Consider the following 16,623-nt stretch of genomic DNA (forward strand, 5'->3'; position numbering starts at 1 on the left):
ATAGGAAACAGATGTTTTGAAAATGTGGCACAGTTCAGATATTTGGGAACAACGATAACAGATCAAAACCTGATTGAGGAGGAAATTAAGAGGAAATGGAACTCGGGTAATGCTTGTTACCATTCACTTCAGAACCTTTTGTCTTCTCGTCTGCTGTCCAAAAACAAAAATTAGAATATACAAAACTATAATTTTGCATGTGGTTCTGTATGGGTGTTAGATTTCGTCTCTGGTCTTAAGGGAGGAACATAGACTGAGGGTGTTTAAGAACAGGGTGTTGAGAAGAATATTTGGACCGAAGAGGGATGAATTGATTGGAGGTTGGAGAAAACTGCATAATGAGGAGCTTCATAACTTGTACTCTTCTCCAAGTATAATTAGAATGATCAAGTCGAGGATGAGGTGGGAGGTGAATGCTTATAGGATATTTGTGGGAAAGCCAGAAGGAAGAGACCACTGGAAAAACCAAGGCGTAGGTTGGTGGCCGATATTAAAATTTATCTTAGAGAGATAGAATGGGATGGTATGGTATGGATTGGATTGGTCTGGCTCAGGATAGGGACTAGTGGAAGGCTCTTGTAAACACGGTAATGAACCTTCAGATTCCATAATATGCCGGTAAGTTCTTCAGTAGCTGCACAATTGGCTGCTCCTCCAGAAGGTCTCAGCTCCATGAGTGAGTGAGTTTATACAATTGGTTATAACAGTTCACAAATCACTGAAACATTGTCATGTTCTTCTGACTGGATACTCTCGACTTCTGACCACACTTGACTACCCCACTACTTCGTTGTACTCCGTCCCAACTTTTAACTGTGTCCTCTTAGAACTCCTCTGCACGGACCCCACGGAAAACACCATCTCATGTTGTGAAGAATACGTGTTTTTTGTCCGTTACATGGCAATGGATGCCATATTGTTAAAGGCATATACTTCGTGTATGTGTTTACCGAGCCGTTGCCTAGCAATGGACATATGCGTCACAGTATTCAAGGTAGAATAAACATTGTGAAGTTTCTTCTTATATGTAATGTTCTCAGCCTCCCGTTGTTATTTGGTCCCTCTTAAAGACAATAAACACTCACCGTGAGTGTATGAAGGAATGAGCGATTGGAGAACTCATAGTAAGACACACAGACTGCATCTGTGGTGCACGTACATTATACGGAAATAGAAAGGGGGAGCTGTGATTTAAATTGGACGATTCCAAGTTTTTACAAGCCTGAAGAAGAGCTAGAAAATTCGTGGGGACTACTGTACGGGGCCTGCTGTCCTGTACGGGTACGTGACTGTCGTGTACTGTTGTTGCCCAGAGCCTAGGCAATGCTCACTAGTCTCGGTATTCAGGGGCGTGGGAGGAAAATCTTTAATGTACCTTAACGGACCTTGTAGAGGAAATCGAGTGTGGGACTGAGAGATTGCGATGTACAGCCGCCACGCATATTGATATACTTGCTTCCTTTTGGTTTACTTAACGACGCTGTTAGCATCTCGAGATTATGTGAATAATGAATTGGAAAGGATGTGGAAGGAGACGGTCATAACATAATTTGAGGTACTGAAGGAAAGTGTGAAGAACTTCCGTGAGGATACTCGACCCCCCGGCCAAGATTCGAATACCTCTCCCTACAGTTCGAGTCAGCTTAGGCATTTGTTTCACCGGCTGGGTACATCAGCTTTCAGGTATGTCTGTACCGCCAAGTAACTTTCAGTAAAAAGCTATCTTACCGTACGTCCAGCCAACATATTCGTTAGTCCTCAGGTTTTCATTGCGTAGCCAATCCTCTAGAGGGCGGAAATACTCTCTGACGTGACTTCCGTTCAGTTTAGTTTCTCCTGTAGCCGCATACAGCGCCTCTGTCCATGGAACGGACGAACCCAACCTCATCATATTTCTGTAACCAAACAGAACGGCACATGACGTAGCATTCGTTGTTCATAACATTCTCTTGTGTCCCCTATCTGTTTTATTATTTGGAGGTTAATCAGCGTATCCGGGACAACTGAAGAATCAGTATGTGTACCTTAGTACCAGTGGATTCTGAAGGGCTCTGACCATGGTGTATAACACTCAGAATTACTGGGTTCTTGGACTTTTTCCATCTTCGGGTATTCTAGAGAATAGAAAACTAGGCATTTGAGGAACTGGATCTGTTTCCGTCCTCAGGTCCGTCACTGGTCCAGGGATTTAATTAGCTCTTTCTAAGGGACCCAACTGAGTAGGTGTCTTCCCTCCTCACCTGAGGATGGAAACAGATCCACTTCCCGAAACTTCGTGTTTTCTATTCTTTAGAATACCAGAAGATGGAAAGAGTCAAAAAACCCAGTAATTGTCAGTGTACTCCTGTACAGTTGGAACACGTGCTTGAAGGGAATGACAGATCATAAAGAAGCATATTCTACGGGGAACCTCTACGTCTCACAACCCTATGGGCCTCCACGGCCTGTTACAGGGGTAGCTTTACTTAACCTGAACGCCATCTGTTAGCCGATTGCCTAGAAAATATAGGAGCCTCGACGTCTCACAACCCTACGGGCCACCTCAGCCGGTTACAGGGGTAGCTTTACTTAACCTCAACGCCATCTGTTAGCCGCTTGCCTAGAAATTGTGGGAGACTTGACGTCTCACAACCCTATGGGCCACCTCAGCCGGTTACAGGGATAGCTTTACTTAACTTCACCGCTATCTGTGAGCCTACTGTCTAAAAAATGGTGGAGCCTCGACGTCTCACAACCCTTAGGGCCTCCACGGCCTGTTACAGGGATAGCTTTACTTAACCTCACCGCCATCTGTGAGCAGATTGTCTAGAAGATGTGGGACCCTCGACGTCTCACTACCCTATGGGCCACCACGGCCTGTTACACAGAACCATACTGTTAACATACTGTTGAGAAATGCGCACCAAATTTTGGTCGAAAAAGACTAGACCACTTGGAAGATCTGGACGTAGATGGAACGACCTTAGCATGATTCTAGTGTGGTTTGGATTCATCTGGCTCAAGTTGTTTGTGAGGATGATAACGATCCTTCGGGTTCCATGAAGTGTGAGGAATTCCTTGGCTACAAATATTGTTCGGGGTCTTGTCTTTATAAAAACCGTCCTACTTATTGTTAAGAACACAACGTTGCGTCTTCTTCCTGAAGACAGAGGCAGAATCCAGTACCCCAAACGTTTTGGAAAATAAAGAGGACGGTTTTTAGATAAAGAGAGGATGATGGGTAATGTCCAAAAACATAATATTCGTACTAATGTGCAATCATCAAAAATTTAGATCTTAATTCCTTGGTTATCTGAACGACTATTAGCTTGTCAAGGAAGGCCCTGTTATGTGCCACGTGTCAGGTGTCGGTAGACATTCCCGTGTCCCGCTGGGTTGGCAAACAGCAGCAAACGACTTCGTTAATAAATTAGAAAGTGCGCGGTCAAGAGGCGACTGCCCCGCGCACCTGGACACAATTCGTGTGCGCATGCGCGGGACGAGGAGTAGCGGAAGTAGCGTCCACGCCGCAGAAATAATAACAAACACGTGTTGTTGACAGGTTGTCGGGGTTGCTGTAATGGTGGTAGTAGTATCAGTAGCAGAAATGTCAACAGTACTTCTAGTATCAAACAAACGTCTTGGCCCCCCCGGGGGGTGGGGGGGTGGAATGTTATCTTAGAAAATGCGCAGTTTAATTTATGATATTCTTGTAATACATTTGGACCGGAGAGAGATGAAGTTACCGAAGACTGAAGAAAACTACGTAATGAGTAACTTCATAACTTGTACTCTTCACCAAGTATAATTAGAGTGATCAAGTCAAGGAGGATGAGATGGGCAGGGAATGTAGCATGAATGGGGAGAAGAGGAATGCATATAGAATATTGCTGGAAAAGCTAGCAGGAAAGAGACCACTAGGACGACCAAGACGTGGGTGGTGAACAATATTAAAACGGATCTTAGAGAGATAGTACGGGATGGAATTGGATTGATCTGGCTGAGGATGGGGACCAGTAGAAAGCTCTTGTGAACACGGCGATGAACCTGAAGGTTCCTTAAAATGTTGGGAAGTTCTTGAGTAGCTGCACAGTTGGCATGTTCTCAAGAAGGGCTCAGCTCCATGAGTGAATGTGTGAGTGATATTCTTATAATAAGAGCGAAGAACGATGCCTTGCTTATCTCCCATAAGTACATTCTTATTGCGAGGTAAAGGTAACAGTTGTAAGATTTGAGGCTTTCACGGCAGTGACTATGAAGAAAGCAGTCTTCTGGGATTTGGCACCGTGTATATGTGGTGTTAACCGACGTTTCGGAGGAACGTATCGCCCCCATCTTCAGGGTAGAAGAAAAAGTATAAGAATTCTGCAAGCGACAACACCGTGAGAAACTGTAAAGCAGTCTGCTTTACCGTNACCCCTCGGATAAGTTGCTGAGTTGACCCCACAGCCGGTCTCAACGCTATGGAGTAGATAAAGATATCTTTCTTCTGCCGGGAATCAAACCCCAGCCATCCAACCCGTTGCCTGTCGCTATCCTTCCTGAACTATCATGTAATTAATAGAAATAATGTCTGGGGTTACAGTTTGAAATGGGAACACTGAAAACTTGGACATTTGGTTACTCTGGCAACCAGGTTTCGTTCCTGTCCCTCAGTTTGAGAAACGTTGCGATGAGTGATTAGTTCTGTGCCTGACTGTGGGAAATGAAATGATGACTAATTATATTAGAAATGAGGTAAGAGGGAGGGTGTGTAAGTATGTCACAATTGGAAGTAAAACAGCTGTAATGGACGTAATAGGTTTTCTATGTTTATCACTAGGCAGCAGCACAATCAAGCTTCATGACAGTCTAGGTAGCAGACGCGCATGCGCATGTTTCGAGACTGGTTTCAGTAGTCAAAATGACGAGCATGTTTGAGGATCGTCCTACCGAAGAGCAGTGTTCAGGTGTTTTTGTGGGCAAAATGACTTAATGCAAAGGATATTCATAAAGAAATGTTTCCTGTTTACGGTGGAAAGTTTTTGTCACATAAAGCGGTTCACATCTGAGTGGCAAACAGTCAAAAAACTTCTATGCTGCAGGTTTCGACGCATTTGTAAAGCGATGGGGCAAGTGTATCAATGTTGGTGGAGGATATGTCGAGAAATAAATGCTTTTTTTTTTTTCCTCAGATTCCAGTATCACATGTTTTACGTTTGATATTCATTTGTGACCTATGTACTGGTTCTGCCTCGTGATTATTATAACATGGATAGTGAAGAGCTACGATTTGGCCCACCACACCATTACAACATGGAGTTAAGTCCGAAATTCAGGATTCGAGCCCAAGTCCGAAAATTCATGTGGTTAATGCGGGAAGTAGTAGTTTCTCGAATATTTCATCACCACCACCACCATTATCGTTGTCATCATCATCGTCATCATCATGAACTATGTAGGGTCTGCTCGGTAAGGCCTGTTGCTGTGTATTGATCAATATAAATCTGCTTAAATTGAAGAGATAAATGAAAGACGTCAGATATGTAGATCAACTTTTAACGAAGAATGCCGTCTTCTTGGATGTGGTGCCATGTAGATATTGTGTGAACCGACGTTTCGGAGGAACGTATCGACTATATCTTCAGGGTATAAACAACCTCGAACGAGGAACCAACATGAGCAGGTGGCTGCAGACTGAGCCACCCAGCTATAGCTGGGTCTTTTCGACTGGCGGCTCAGTCTGCAGCCACCTTAAGCTCGCAGATTTTTATACCCTGAAGATGGAGGCGATACGTTCCTCCGAAACGTCGCTTCACAAAGGATGTGCACGGCACCACATCCAAGAAGACGGAATTCTTCATAGTCACCGCTATGAAAACCTCAGGTCTTTCATTCTGGGGGCATAATGGGCATATATCCATTTTCCTGTTGCTACGTATTTTGTTCGAATCGACAGTAAGTTTGCCATCGTCTGGGGCATAACGCCCTCTAGTCGCGTTGAAGTTTACCAATGTTTCTGTGGAATATTCTGCCCCCATCTTCAGGGTTCGAAACTTTTGTTTCTGAGTTTTCTTGTCTATAAATATTTAGCCAGGTAATGTAAGTTTTCATCTTCTCCGCAACGTCCTGACCGGCTCTTGGGCCCACTCAGTCTCCTATCCAGTGTGTACCGGGGAGTAAAGCGGCAGGGGCATGAAGTTGACCACTCATTTTTATCTAGTGCCGAGGTCGAGAAAATTGGAGCTGTACCTCCACTGCCCCATAGTGCTTAACTGATTAAGCACAGAGATAACTTTACTCACGGAAACACAAAGACTTTTTAGTGTTCACTAGTCATTGCTTGGTAGCGGCTTCCAACGGCAGACATTCCCCTTCTTCTGGGTTCCCGAACTGTTCCCGGCCTCAGCTACCAGCTTACTTGTCACAACTGCAGCTCTCAACTGATTCATATGGACCTCACAGAAAACGTTTCTTCCATTATTGCGTGTTGTCGTTGCTAGGGAAACAACGTGTCCACAGAGCTGTTCCCTAGCAACAGCTGTTACTTGACAGTGGGTCTACATGTCACAATATTGTGATGTTGGTAAGGGGAGAAACAGTAACCCGGACCAAGAACAGGTATTTCTGTTTGTATAACATAATAATGAATGGCAGAAATTCCACGAGTGGTACCGTTCGAGTTGGATGCTGGGATAGTAGTCTTATGTGAGTTGTAGCACGCCGCATTCCCTTGTGCTTCCTGTCACACGATCCCAATTAAAATCACAGATCGCAAAGATCGAAGAACGAGGAAAACAGACAAATAGCCAGACGTGACAAGCATGAACAAGCCGATCCTGTTTAATTGCTGTAGGATTTTCTTTTGATAATTTCCTCTCTCTCTCTTCTTTTTTTTTCGCAGAATCACGGCATAACACTTTCACGTGTCCACAGCGGGCATATTCCAACCCGCAGTTCGTGCCCCTTGAACTCAGTCCACCACCTACACACGTTTGGAGTACCCGCTCCGAGAGACTTCGATTGCTATAGTAAACAGGAGTTCCCAATGGAAAGCACGAAGCCTACATTCCTGTTGCGTAGACCCATAGCCGTACTGGTTTCTTGCAATTACTAACCGTGATTTTTATTTATTTTATTTTCTTATTTTATCTCATCTCATTTTGTTTTGATATTTTATTTTAGTTTATCTTGTGTTACCTTAACTTATCTAATTTTATATTAGATTATATTTCATTTATCTTATTTTTTTTTTGAAGAATTTATTGCCGATCACAGTGGCCTCGTGGTCTAAGGCATGAACTGTCTTCGTTCGCTCGAACGTTGGGATCATGGCTTCGAATTCCACGCAAAACATGGATATTTGTGTACGTTCATTCTATGTTCGCGTTGTTCTGTGTGTAGGCAGCGGCCTTGCGACGTGCTGACCCCCGTTCAAGGAGTCCTACCGACTGTGTATAGGATGAAGAAACTGAAAAAGCGGCCAACGTCCAACAAAATGACTGTAGAGCCATATATATATATATATAGATTAGACAGATAGATAGACAGACAGAAGAATTTGTTACCTGACTGAAGGTTCTGTCTGCGTTACATTTTTGACCTCAAAGATTCGCGCCGCCATCATGTCTGTAAATGCTGACTCACAAGTAATGTTTTATGTAGAACGTACCGGTGTATCCTCGTACCAAATGTCACACGTCTAGCCCCTTTGATACTTCAGTTACCACCAAACCGAAAGATGAAGACTTGGAAATTTTGTAGGGCTCCTTATACAGGGGATCGGCCCATCGCAAGACCTGTGCCTATACAAGGCAACACTACACGGCAAAACTCAAATTTTGAGCGGTGTTACAATCTCCTGGCCCAGAGATCGATGTGCAGCAGTCCTAGTAAGATTTCTATTCGGCCGCGCCATAGCTCAAGCAATTAGTCGCTGGCTTCCCACCGCGGCGGCCCGGATTCGATCCCTGGTCTGGTCAAGTGGGATTTGTGGTGGACAAAGTGGCTCTGGGGCAGGTTTTCTCCTAGTACTTCGGTTTCCCCTGCCAGTCTTCATTCCACTAACTGCTCCACAATCACCCTCACCTATCATCTGGGGCTGGTACAATAGGCCAGAAGTGGCCGCAGTACAAGGGACTTAGTCCCACCCCACTAGCAATACAAAAAAAGATTGCTATTCTATAATTGTACTCTCTTGCTCGTTGCTCTAGTGGGAAATTTCGAAACGGTTTGCTGTACCCGATTATAAATGTCGCTGCAGTTCGTTATCGAAGGATTTATGTCGCTGTATGTTGTGTAATCTTGAATATAAAGGACAAAGAAATTAGTCTCGGTCTGATGACTGACCGCTCTCTGTAACGCTGAGCCTGGTTTACATGTGAATGTGAACCATATAAGTGACTGCTAGCGCGGTGATGGTATGTACCGCTTGAGGCTTCAGATTCATCTTTATTTAAAGGTAGAGTTCGTACCTCACAGGAAACACTAGTTATCTCCATAACGAAGACCAGCAGGAAACAATCGATGTATATTGTGAGGACCATACGAAATACGTAAACGTATTCTGTGGTAAAAATGCAGGTTTCCTAATTGTTAAATTGTGTGGTAAAGCTATCCCTGTAACATGCCGTCGAGACTCCCACATTTTCTACACAGTCGGCTCACAGACGGCGGTGAGGTAAGGTAGAGCTATCGCTGTAACAGGCCGTGGAAGCACGTAGGGTTGTGAGACGTCGAGGCTCCCACATTTTGTAGACAGTCGGCTCGCAGATGGCGGTGAGGTTAAGTAAAGCTATCCCTGTAACAGGCCGTGGAGGCCCATAGGGTTGTGAGACGTCGAGGATCCCACATTTTCTAGACAGTCAACTCACAGATGGCGGTGAAGTCGTCACCCTTACCCGCTGGCCTCCTTTTATACCCTCCCCTGGAAGATTCCTGGTACTCATTTCTGTTAGAGGCTGAGTCGATCCCAGGGACTTAGTGCGACTGGAAGGATTATGAGGTCAAATGTTTCATTAAATGATTAACGACTTACCTTTAACTGTTAACTTTTCGGTGAGTCCTTTACTTTCGAATTTGTTACAGCTGGGATATAACGGTGTTTAATCCGTTGAGAGTCAAGAGACGTTTCGGAGGAAAATGTCTCCTCCATCTTCAGGTTCGAAGAATATGCCGAGCAAAGAAATCAGCATGAAACAGGTAGAAAGCAGACATCTGAATTCCTCCAAATTTCTGCAGACAGTGTGTTCTGACACCGTGCAGTATTGTACATGCATACTGATGTTTCGAACAGATATACTGCCTCCATATTTACGGTTGAAGCGAGAGAAGCTTAGACATGCTGATGACTAGAGTGTAATTTTGTTAAAAATGTTCTCATAGCTATTCCGGTCACAGATAAACTGGTGTACGTAACAGTGCATGGAAGAAAGTGGATAAATTCCTGACGGAAATGGAAACCTTGTTCACTGTTTGTCTTTTTATGGCACTGCCTGTGCGCCCAGAACGTGCAGGTGTGGGGTGCCGCAAGAACATAAAGCCGGCTGGTTATATTCCTGCATTACATATGTTTTTGTCGTCTGAAGTTACTTATATATACAGCTGTTCAAACATTCGAAAATAAATTTCTCAAAATTATTACAAAACTTCGCTGTGGGCATAATAAACATGTCCCCAGCAAACAAAGTTTCACTTTTCACAGCCATTAAAATAGTTAGTCACCTAAACCAGCAAACGTCCTGAGGCGTCAGACCACTGACATTGCATTGACTGCTAGATAGGCCGCTTGTACACGTAAAAGGAGATGAAATCCGGTGTCACGCCTCAGAAATTTGCTTCCGATTTCTCTAAATCGCTCTTTTCTGACGGACGTCCCCCCACAAAATTCTTTCTGTTACCTAGGCAGAACGTCCGCCTATGGAGAGGGGCGGCGTGGTGATGAATATGATAAATCGCAGTGATGAGGACAGCACAGAAGCGGGATTCGAAGTCGAAACCTTGCGAGCCTCCAAGTTACATCAGAAGATGTCAGGACACTCGAGCTAGTGTCTGTTCAGTGTACGAGTAGATTAAGTATGCAAATTGTGTTTTTATGTTGGTTCCATACAGAGAATTTATTCTCTAGTGATGACTTCTGTACTTACAGTTCTCTGGTTTTAACAACTGTAGTCGTGAAACAGTGCATGAACATAGGTGCAAGGCCTCATGTGTGTGGAGTATTTTTAAATGTTGTCATAACTCCCGCTGATGGTTTATGTTGTATGGTTTATATATCCTGTCATGTGTTGGTACTGGTATCTGGAGATAGGGAATAGCTCTATCGATTAGGCGAAAATGACTAGGTTCCACCTGAAGACGGAGGCAGAATCAGTTCTCCGAAACGTTGTGCGTAATAAATAAAAGCAGGGCGATGGATAATGTCCAGAAAAAACAGTAACTGTATGAACCTAACCCATATGCACACATCCAATTTCCTGGACATCAGTTTTAATATTATCCTGCCGTCTCGTTTCCTTCAGTTTTTGTTCACCAGATGTGTGCATCAATCGTCAATCCCATGGGGGTTTGTTTTTCGTTTCTTTATTTTTGTTTCGGTTTTTTAAAAGACGGGTTCGTTTGTTCAGACGACAGAACGACGAATGATCGGATGTTTAGTGAATTTAAAAGGAAGCTTTCATAAGTTGCTTCGTATAAAGAGCGTCAGTGTGAATAAATGTTTTGTAAAATTTCAAATGGTTCTCACGATTGTATATTACACGTAATGTTTCTGGGATTTGTTCACTTTCCAATGATTCAGAAGTATCGGAAAGTGGTCCAGTTTGGTCTGACGGACCCTTTTGGATAGGTGCCTCGGTATGTTTTTGCCTGCGGATAGAAATATAACCAAGTTCCGAAACACTGTGCTCTTCTGTTAAGACATAAAGAGACTGTGGGAAAAGTTTAGAAACCGTGGAGCGCCGATTCTGATGCAAGTCCCTTGTACTGCTGCTACTTCTGGCCTATTGTACCAGTCCCAGATGATATGTGAGGGTGATTGTGGCGCAATTGGTGGAATGAAGATTGGCAGGGGAAACCGAAGTGCTCGGAGAAAACCTGCCTCAGCGCCACTTTGTCCACCACAAATCCCACTTGACCAGACCCGGGATCGAAACCGGGCCGCCGCTGTGGGAAGCCAGGGACTAACCGCTTGAGCTATGGCGCGGCCTTCTGATGCCATTTAGTATAATCTAAAGGGTGCCCATGATGATAAATAACACTCATGATTACTGGGCTTTTGGGCTTTGTCTGTTTCCGTCCCCAGGTGAAGGGAGACATCTACTCTTTTTTTGGTCCCTTAAAAAGTGACAGCATAACTCCTTGTAAGGGACCCAACATGGGGCCGCGCCCTAGTTCAAGCGGTTAGTCGCTAGCTTCCCACCGCTGAGGTCCGGGTTCGATCCCGGGTCTGGTCAAGTGGGATTTGTGGTGGACAAAGTGGCGCTGAAGCAGGTTTTCTCCGAGTACTTCGGTTTCCCTTGCCAATCTTCATTCCACCAATCGCTCCACAATCACCCTCACCTATCATCTGGAGCTGGTACAATAGGCCAGAAGTGGCCGCAGTACAAGGGGCTTAGTCCCACCCCACTAGCAATAAAAGGGACCCAACAGAGTGTGTCGTCTCCCTTTCACCTGAGGACGGAAACAGGTTCGGTTTCCATAAATTTGTGTTCTTTAGAATTCCGGACGATGGACGGGGGTACGCGGTAGAGTAATTGGTTGAGGCACTATGGTACAAGTCGGAAAGTTGCGGGTTCGAGTCCCGATGAGGTGATTTTTTTTTTCAATTTACCTAATCTTACCAGCCGCAATATGACCCTGGAGTCGACTCAGCCTCTAACAGAAATGAGTATCAGGAATCTTCCTGGGGGTTAAAGGGCGGCCGGCGTGTAAGGCTGACAGCCAACTGTGAGCCTATTGTCTCGACATCTCACAACCCTATGTGCTTTCCCGGCCTGTTGCAGGGATAATTTTACCTTTACCTTTACAGGACGATGGAAGAAGTTTGTATTATTTATTTTGACGTAAGTGATAGTTATTGACATTGAAAGCTGACGTTCATAGATAAGGCATAAGTTGCAGGAAGTTAAATTTCACATATCGATTTTTTCTACAGCGATTATATATCGCAGTCGCTTGATTAATATCGTATACGATCGAGTAATCGATACTTGCTTCAGTAGTCTCCCAGCTTCCTTGCTGCGATAGATGTCGCACTTGAAGAGCGGTTTGGTGTATGGCTGCTCTGGGTCGAACTGGCCCGCTGCCTTGCACAGCGCGCTGTGCAGCTGGAACTGTAGCACGGTGCCCACAAAGTGCCTGCAACACAACAGAGCTCTACATGTCACTGCGTTCCACGTATGGAGACACACACACACACACACTTCGTCAGAACGCGTCAAAGCACAGCGGTGACTACGTGCAAAATAGACGATAGATAACCTATGCATTTTGGCCGTCACGTGTGTATAAGGAATACTCGCCTCAGAGATGTAACCCTATGTATAGTCCGGCGGTTCACACACTGTTCAGAGGATACATACTGCCTCCATCTTCAGCATAAAAAAGTAATAATTATATGCAGGTAACCATCAAGAAACAGGCATACATATTTGCTCTCAAGATGAAGGTAGTATGTTCACCAGGAACGCCTGTGGACTACCGGACTACACGGTGTCACATCCAAGCAGATGTAGGTTTGTAGAGGAGACGTAATGTGTTTCCTGTGAGGCACGGACTGAACTCTGCATTCTCCCCACACAGTGTATTTATGTGTTCCGCATGGATCCCACAGTAAACAGCGACTGTTTCCCTAAACAGCATTAACCGGGTGGGCTTTGTAGCGGAGACGTAATGTGTTTCCTATGAGGTACGAACTGAACTCTGTATTCTGCCCACACAGTGTATTTATGTGTTCCGCATGGATCCCACAGTAAACAGCGACTGTTTCCCTAAACAGCATTAACCGGGTGGGCTTTGTAGCGGAGACGTAATGTGTTTCCTATGAGGTACGAACTGAACTCTGCATTCTCCCCACACAGTGTATTTATGTGTTCCGTATGGATCTCACAGTAAACAGCGACCGTTTCCCTAAACAGCATTAACCGGCTGGGCTTTGTAGTGGAGACGTAATGTGTTTCCTGCGAGGTACGAACTGAACTCTGTATTCTGCCCACACAGTGTATTTATGTGTTCCATATGATTCTCACAATAAACAGCGACTGTTTCCCCAAACAGCATTAACCGGTTGGGCTTTGTAGCGGAGACGTAATGTGTTTCCTGCGAGGTACGAACTGAACNTGGAGGTGGGTGGTCAGTTTCACGCCCTGACTGCTTTACCCCGAGGAAAGGGCCCCCCGGTACCCATTGGATAGGAAGATTGGTGGGCCCCAGAGTCGGTCTGGAACGACATGGAGAGGAGAAAAATCTTGCGTCTACCGGGACTCGTAGTTATATGAACGAAAAATTCACGTTTCCGCAAGTATCGCGGTTTTCGAAACAATTAAATGATAGTGAGCGAAGCTAGCAGAGCTGTTACGCATGCGTACATTTCATAACTTGGCTTCCTGAGGCAAGTGTTGTGACGGTGCTTTAAACTAGGCCATCCCTGCCACCTGCCCACACCCACACGCTTCATACACCATCAGACAATCTCTCAGCTAACATTTCGTGGTCATGTACAGAAACATCTTGACTGCCTCTTCGTGTAAGTTGAATATTCACAGTCTGTACCGGTCACGATGTCTGAATCCGTGTAACATAGGGGACAGAAATTGACTTTAATTAGTTAAGTCATTATTTCTTCTGAACCACGGTTGTCTCGTTACCTTGTGCTTAGCTTGACATGAAAACGAAGTCCACCTTTCTTAATCTGCTACCGGTAGATGGCACTGAAGGAAGCAGTATTTTTTTTTCCTTGGCACTACAGCCTAAGTGGGCCTAGGCCTACCTCCATGAACTTCTCCATTCACTTCGGTTTTTCTAGATCTTACACATTCGGTAGGACTCCTTGGGCGGGTGATCAGCTCGTCTCAAGGCCTCTACCTGTACACAAACACAGAAAAACGCACACACAAACTAAACATCCATGCCCTGAGTGGGATTCGAACCCACGATACCGGTTTCCAAGGGAGCGAAGACAGTACATGCCTTAGACCGCTCGGCTACCGTGACCGGTAGCAGTAATTATAGAAATGGAATTTTGCTCATTAAATTCTGGACCCAACCTATTCGCATAGGGCATAACTTTGCTTGTCATGTATACGCCCCACTGGATGTATTACGCGTCGAGAGCCAGTTTGGTGTACAGCGTATGTCTGCGTTCAGAGAAGACTTAGTTACCGTTAGTGGCGATGATGGCGCATTTATTTTTTGCACGTTGACGATGTGAACGTTATAAAAGCCATTGTTTGTATTTGTATGATTGTATGTGTGGGATAAAAGAGAAACTAGGAGTACATGCAAAGTGGTCTGGTACGTCAGTTTCGAGCATGGAAGCTATCCAGGACCTGAGCAGTACTTATTAGCCTGGATGTTCGGAAACGAATTTGTTTGTTTGTACGTATCCATGCTTGTGCTTACAGGGACAGCAGACTCCAAGGAATACATCGAAATAATACTCGTACGGTACATGGCACGGCTCTGTCTTCCGTTGTTTGTCTCATGTAACGGTACATTTAGGACGATATCGAAATCGGTTTAACGGAAAGGAGAGGGAGGAAAGAAGGGAGAAAAGAATGGCAATAGTACAGACAAGTCAAAGGCTGGAAAAGGAATACGGGAAAAGTGGGGATTCAGAGGTACGTAAGTTTAACACACGAAGAGGTTTCCCGTTGAATTTTCAACGGGCATTGTACTAAAATCGTTAGAATAGGTCACCACACACGAGGCGATCAAAGTAGAAAGGGTGAAACTGCATTGAAAATGGATGGGCAAGTGGTGACTGGCAGTCCCTTGAGGCCTCGAATGTAATGTCACGTGATACAGTGACTATAGACGGAGTTTGGATTAGCAGTCGGATTTGTTGGACACTTACACTCGTAACTACAAACAACTACGGCAGTCTCCATGAGTTACATGCTCCAAACATCACTGTAAGTATAAAACACAAGATTCTTCTCAGTCTTCAATAGCCGTTGCTTGGTAGTGGCTTCCAACGACGAATATTCCCCTTCCTTCGGATTACCGAACTGTTTCCGGCCTCAGCTACCAACATATGACTTCTCCCAACTGCATCTCTCAATAGACTCAACCGAAAATCAGAGTTATGTTACGATTGACGGTCGGTCTGTCAGTCTGTCAGTCTGTAAGTCTCTCTTGGTGTCGAGCCCTCATCTGTGGCCCAAAACCACTTTTTATTACTGTCACAGTGGCGGGTTTCCTGATATGGAGAGGACGGGTCTGTAGTTTATAATTGCTACTGGCCCTCGCCAGCGGAGTCATTCTTGAGTGCGAGTCCCGCGGGACTCATGGCCATATTTTACTGTCTCAGATTCGAGACTCCCCCAACCTGGAGGGCCAGGTCCCTGTATTTGTATCCCCCAGGAACAGGGTGGCCCAGTTATATCCTCAGGCACCGGGTTCCCTTTTCGTTGCCTCCTGCGACTCGCAGGTGGAGGTATTCGAACCCGCCTCCAAGTCGGAAAAGCGACGTGTGCACAGAGTTGTTTCCCAGCAGTGGCGGTTGTACTGTTGCCTGTTTACACGGCTCTTGGTAATGGGCCTACACTTTCATATCTCTCCACCACGTATGTTCGCTCCGGTACCTCTCTTTGGCGAGGCACGGTCGAGATTAACGCAGGAAGTTAAGTAAAAATAGCCCTTATTGTTGTCCCGTTTGAAGCGTAATTGTAATGTGGCGATAACTTCTAGTAGAAGTTGCCGGTACCAAATTTCATGAAAATTCGTTCAGCGGTTATCGCATTGTTACACAGAAGACGTGTTAACAGAGTGCGAGACGGGACGAAGCTACTGTACGCGCGTTGGTTTCGGGGTTCTCACAGCCAAGACAGACGGCAAGTTCTGTCTACTGGGTTGTAACGCTGTGGAGTTAGGTGAAAGTCAAGCGACGTTTCGTAGGGGTGTATCGCCTCCAAGTTCACGGTCGACGAGTAAACCAAGAAAAAAAAACCGTAAAAAGGTGACCGCAAGAATCAACCTTGAAGATGGATTCAAAATATTACTCCGAAACTTCAGTTAGCTTTCATCGGGTTACACAACGTTCAGTGCGAGATGGTATAAATCTTTAAGAAGAATTTTTGCAGCTTTTCATTGCAGTGGACCTGGTCTGCAGATGCAGAGAACAAGCCTCAAGACGACGCAGAAATAATTGTGATTGGTTTGCTATTTAACAACGCTGCATCACTTAAGATAGATGAAAGCGACAATGCTGAACCTGATGGCTACGCCATATGAGGCATGTATTATCTTAGTCCGCCTAAGAAAGTGATGAAGGATACTATCCCATTTGTGGCATGAATGTTTGTGTGATGCTGTGCTATGAATGCAGGCGACAGGGCTACAATATAGTCAGTACGAATCGACTAATGGTATGTAAAGGTAAAGCTATCTCTGTAACAGGCCGTGGAGGCCCATGGGGTTGTGAGACGTCGAGGCTCCCACATTTTC

The 16,623-nt window shown here is 45.0% G+C and overlaps 1 protein-coding gene across 1 annotated transcript in view; it reads right to left on the reverse strand.

Moving 5' to 3' along the window:
• The window catches only part of LOC111865324 (angiotensin-converting enzyme), a 127,511-nt gene that overhangs the window by 13,005 nt on the left and 97,883 nt on the right, over positions 1–16,623 (reverse strand). Inside the window, exons 11-12 of the mRNA XM_023853238.2 lie at positions 12,172–12,315; positions 1,729–1,895 (exon numbers count right to left, since the gene is read on the reverse strand). Coding sequence (XP_023709006.2) covers positions 1,729–1,895; positions 12,172–12,315 — 311 coding nt within the window. The remainder of the gene's footprint in view (positions 1–1,728; positions 1,896–12,171; positions 12,316–16,623) is intronic.

Source organism: Cryptotermes secundus, unplaced genomic scaffold (assembly GCF_002891405.2).
Source record: "Cryptotermes secundus unplaced genomic scaffold, Csec_1.0 scaffold17, whole genome shotgun sequence".
In the NCBI taxonomy this organism is placed as follows: domain Eukaryota; kingdom Metazoa; phylum Arthropoda; class Insecta; order Blattodea; family Kalotermitidae; genus Cryptotermes; species Cryptotermes secundus.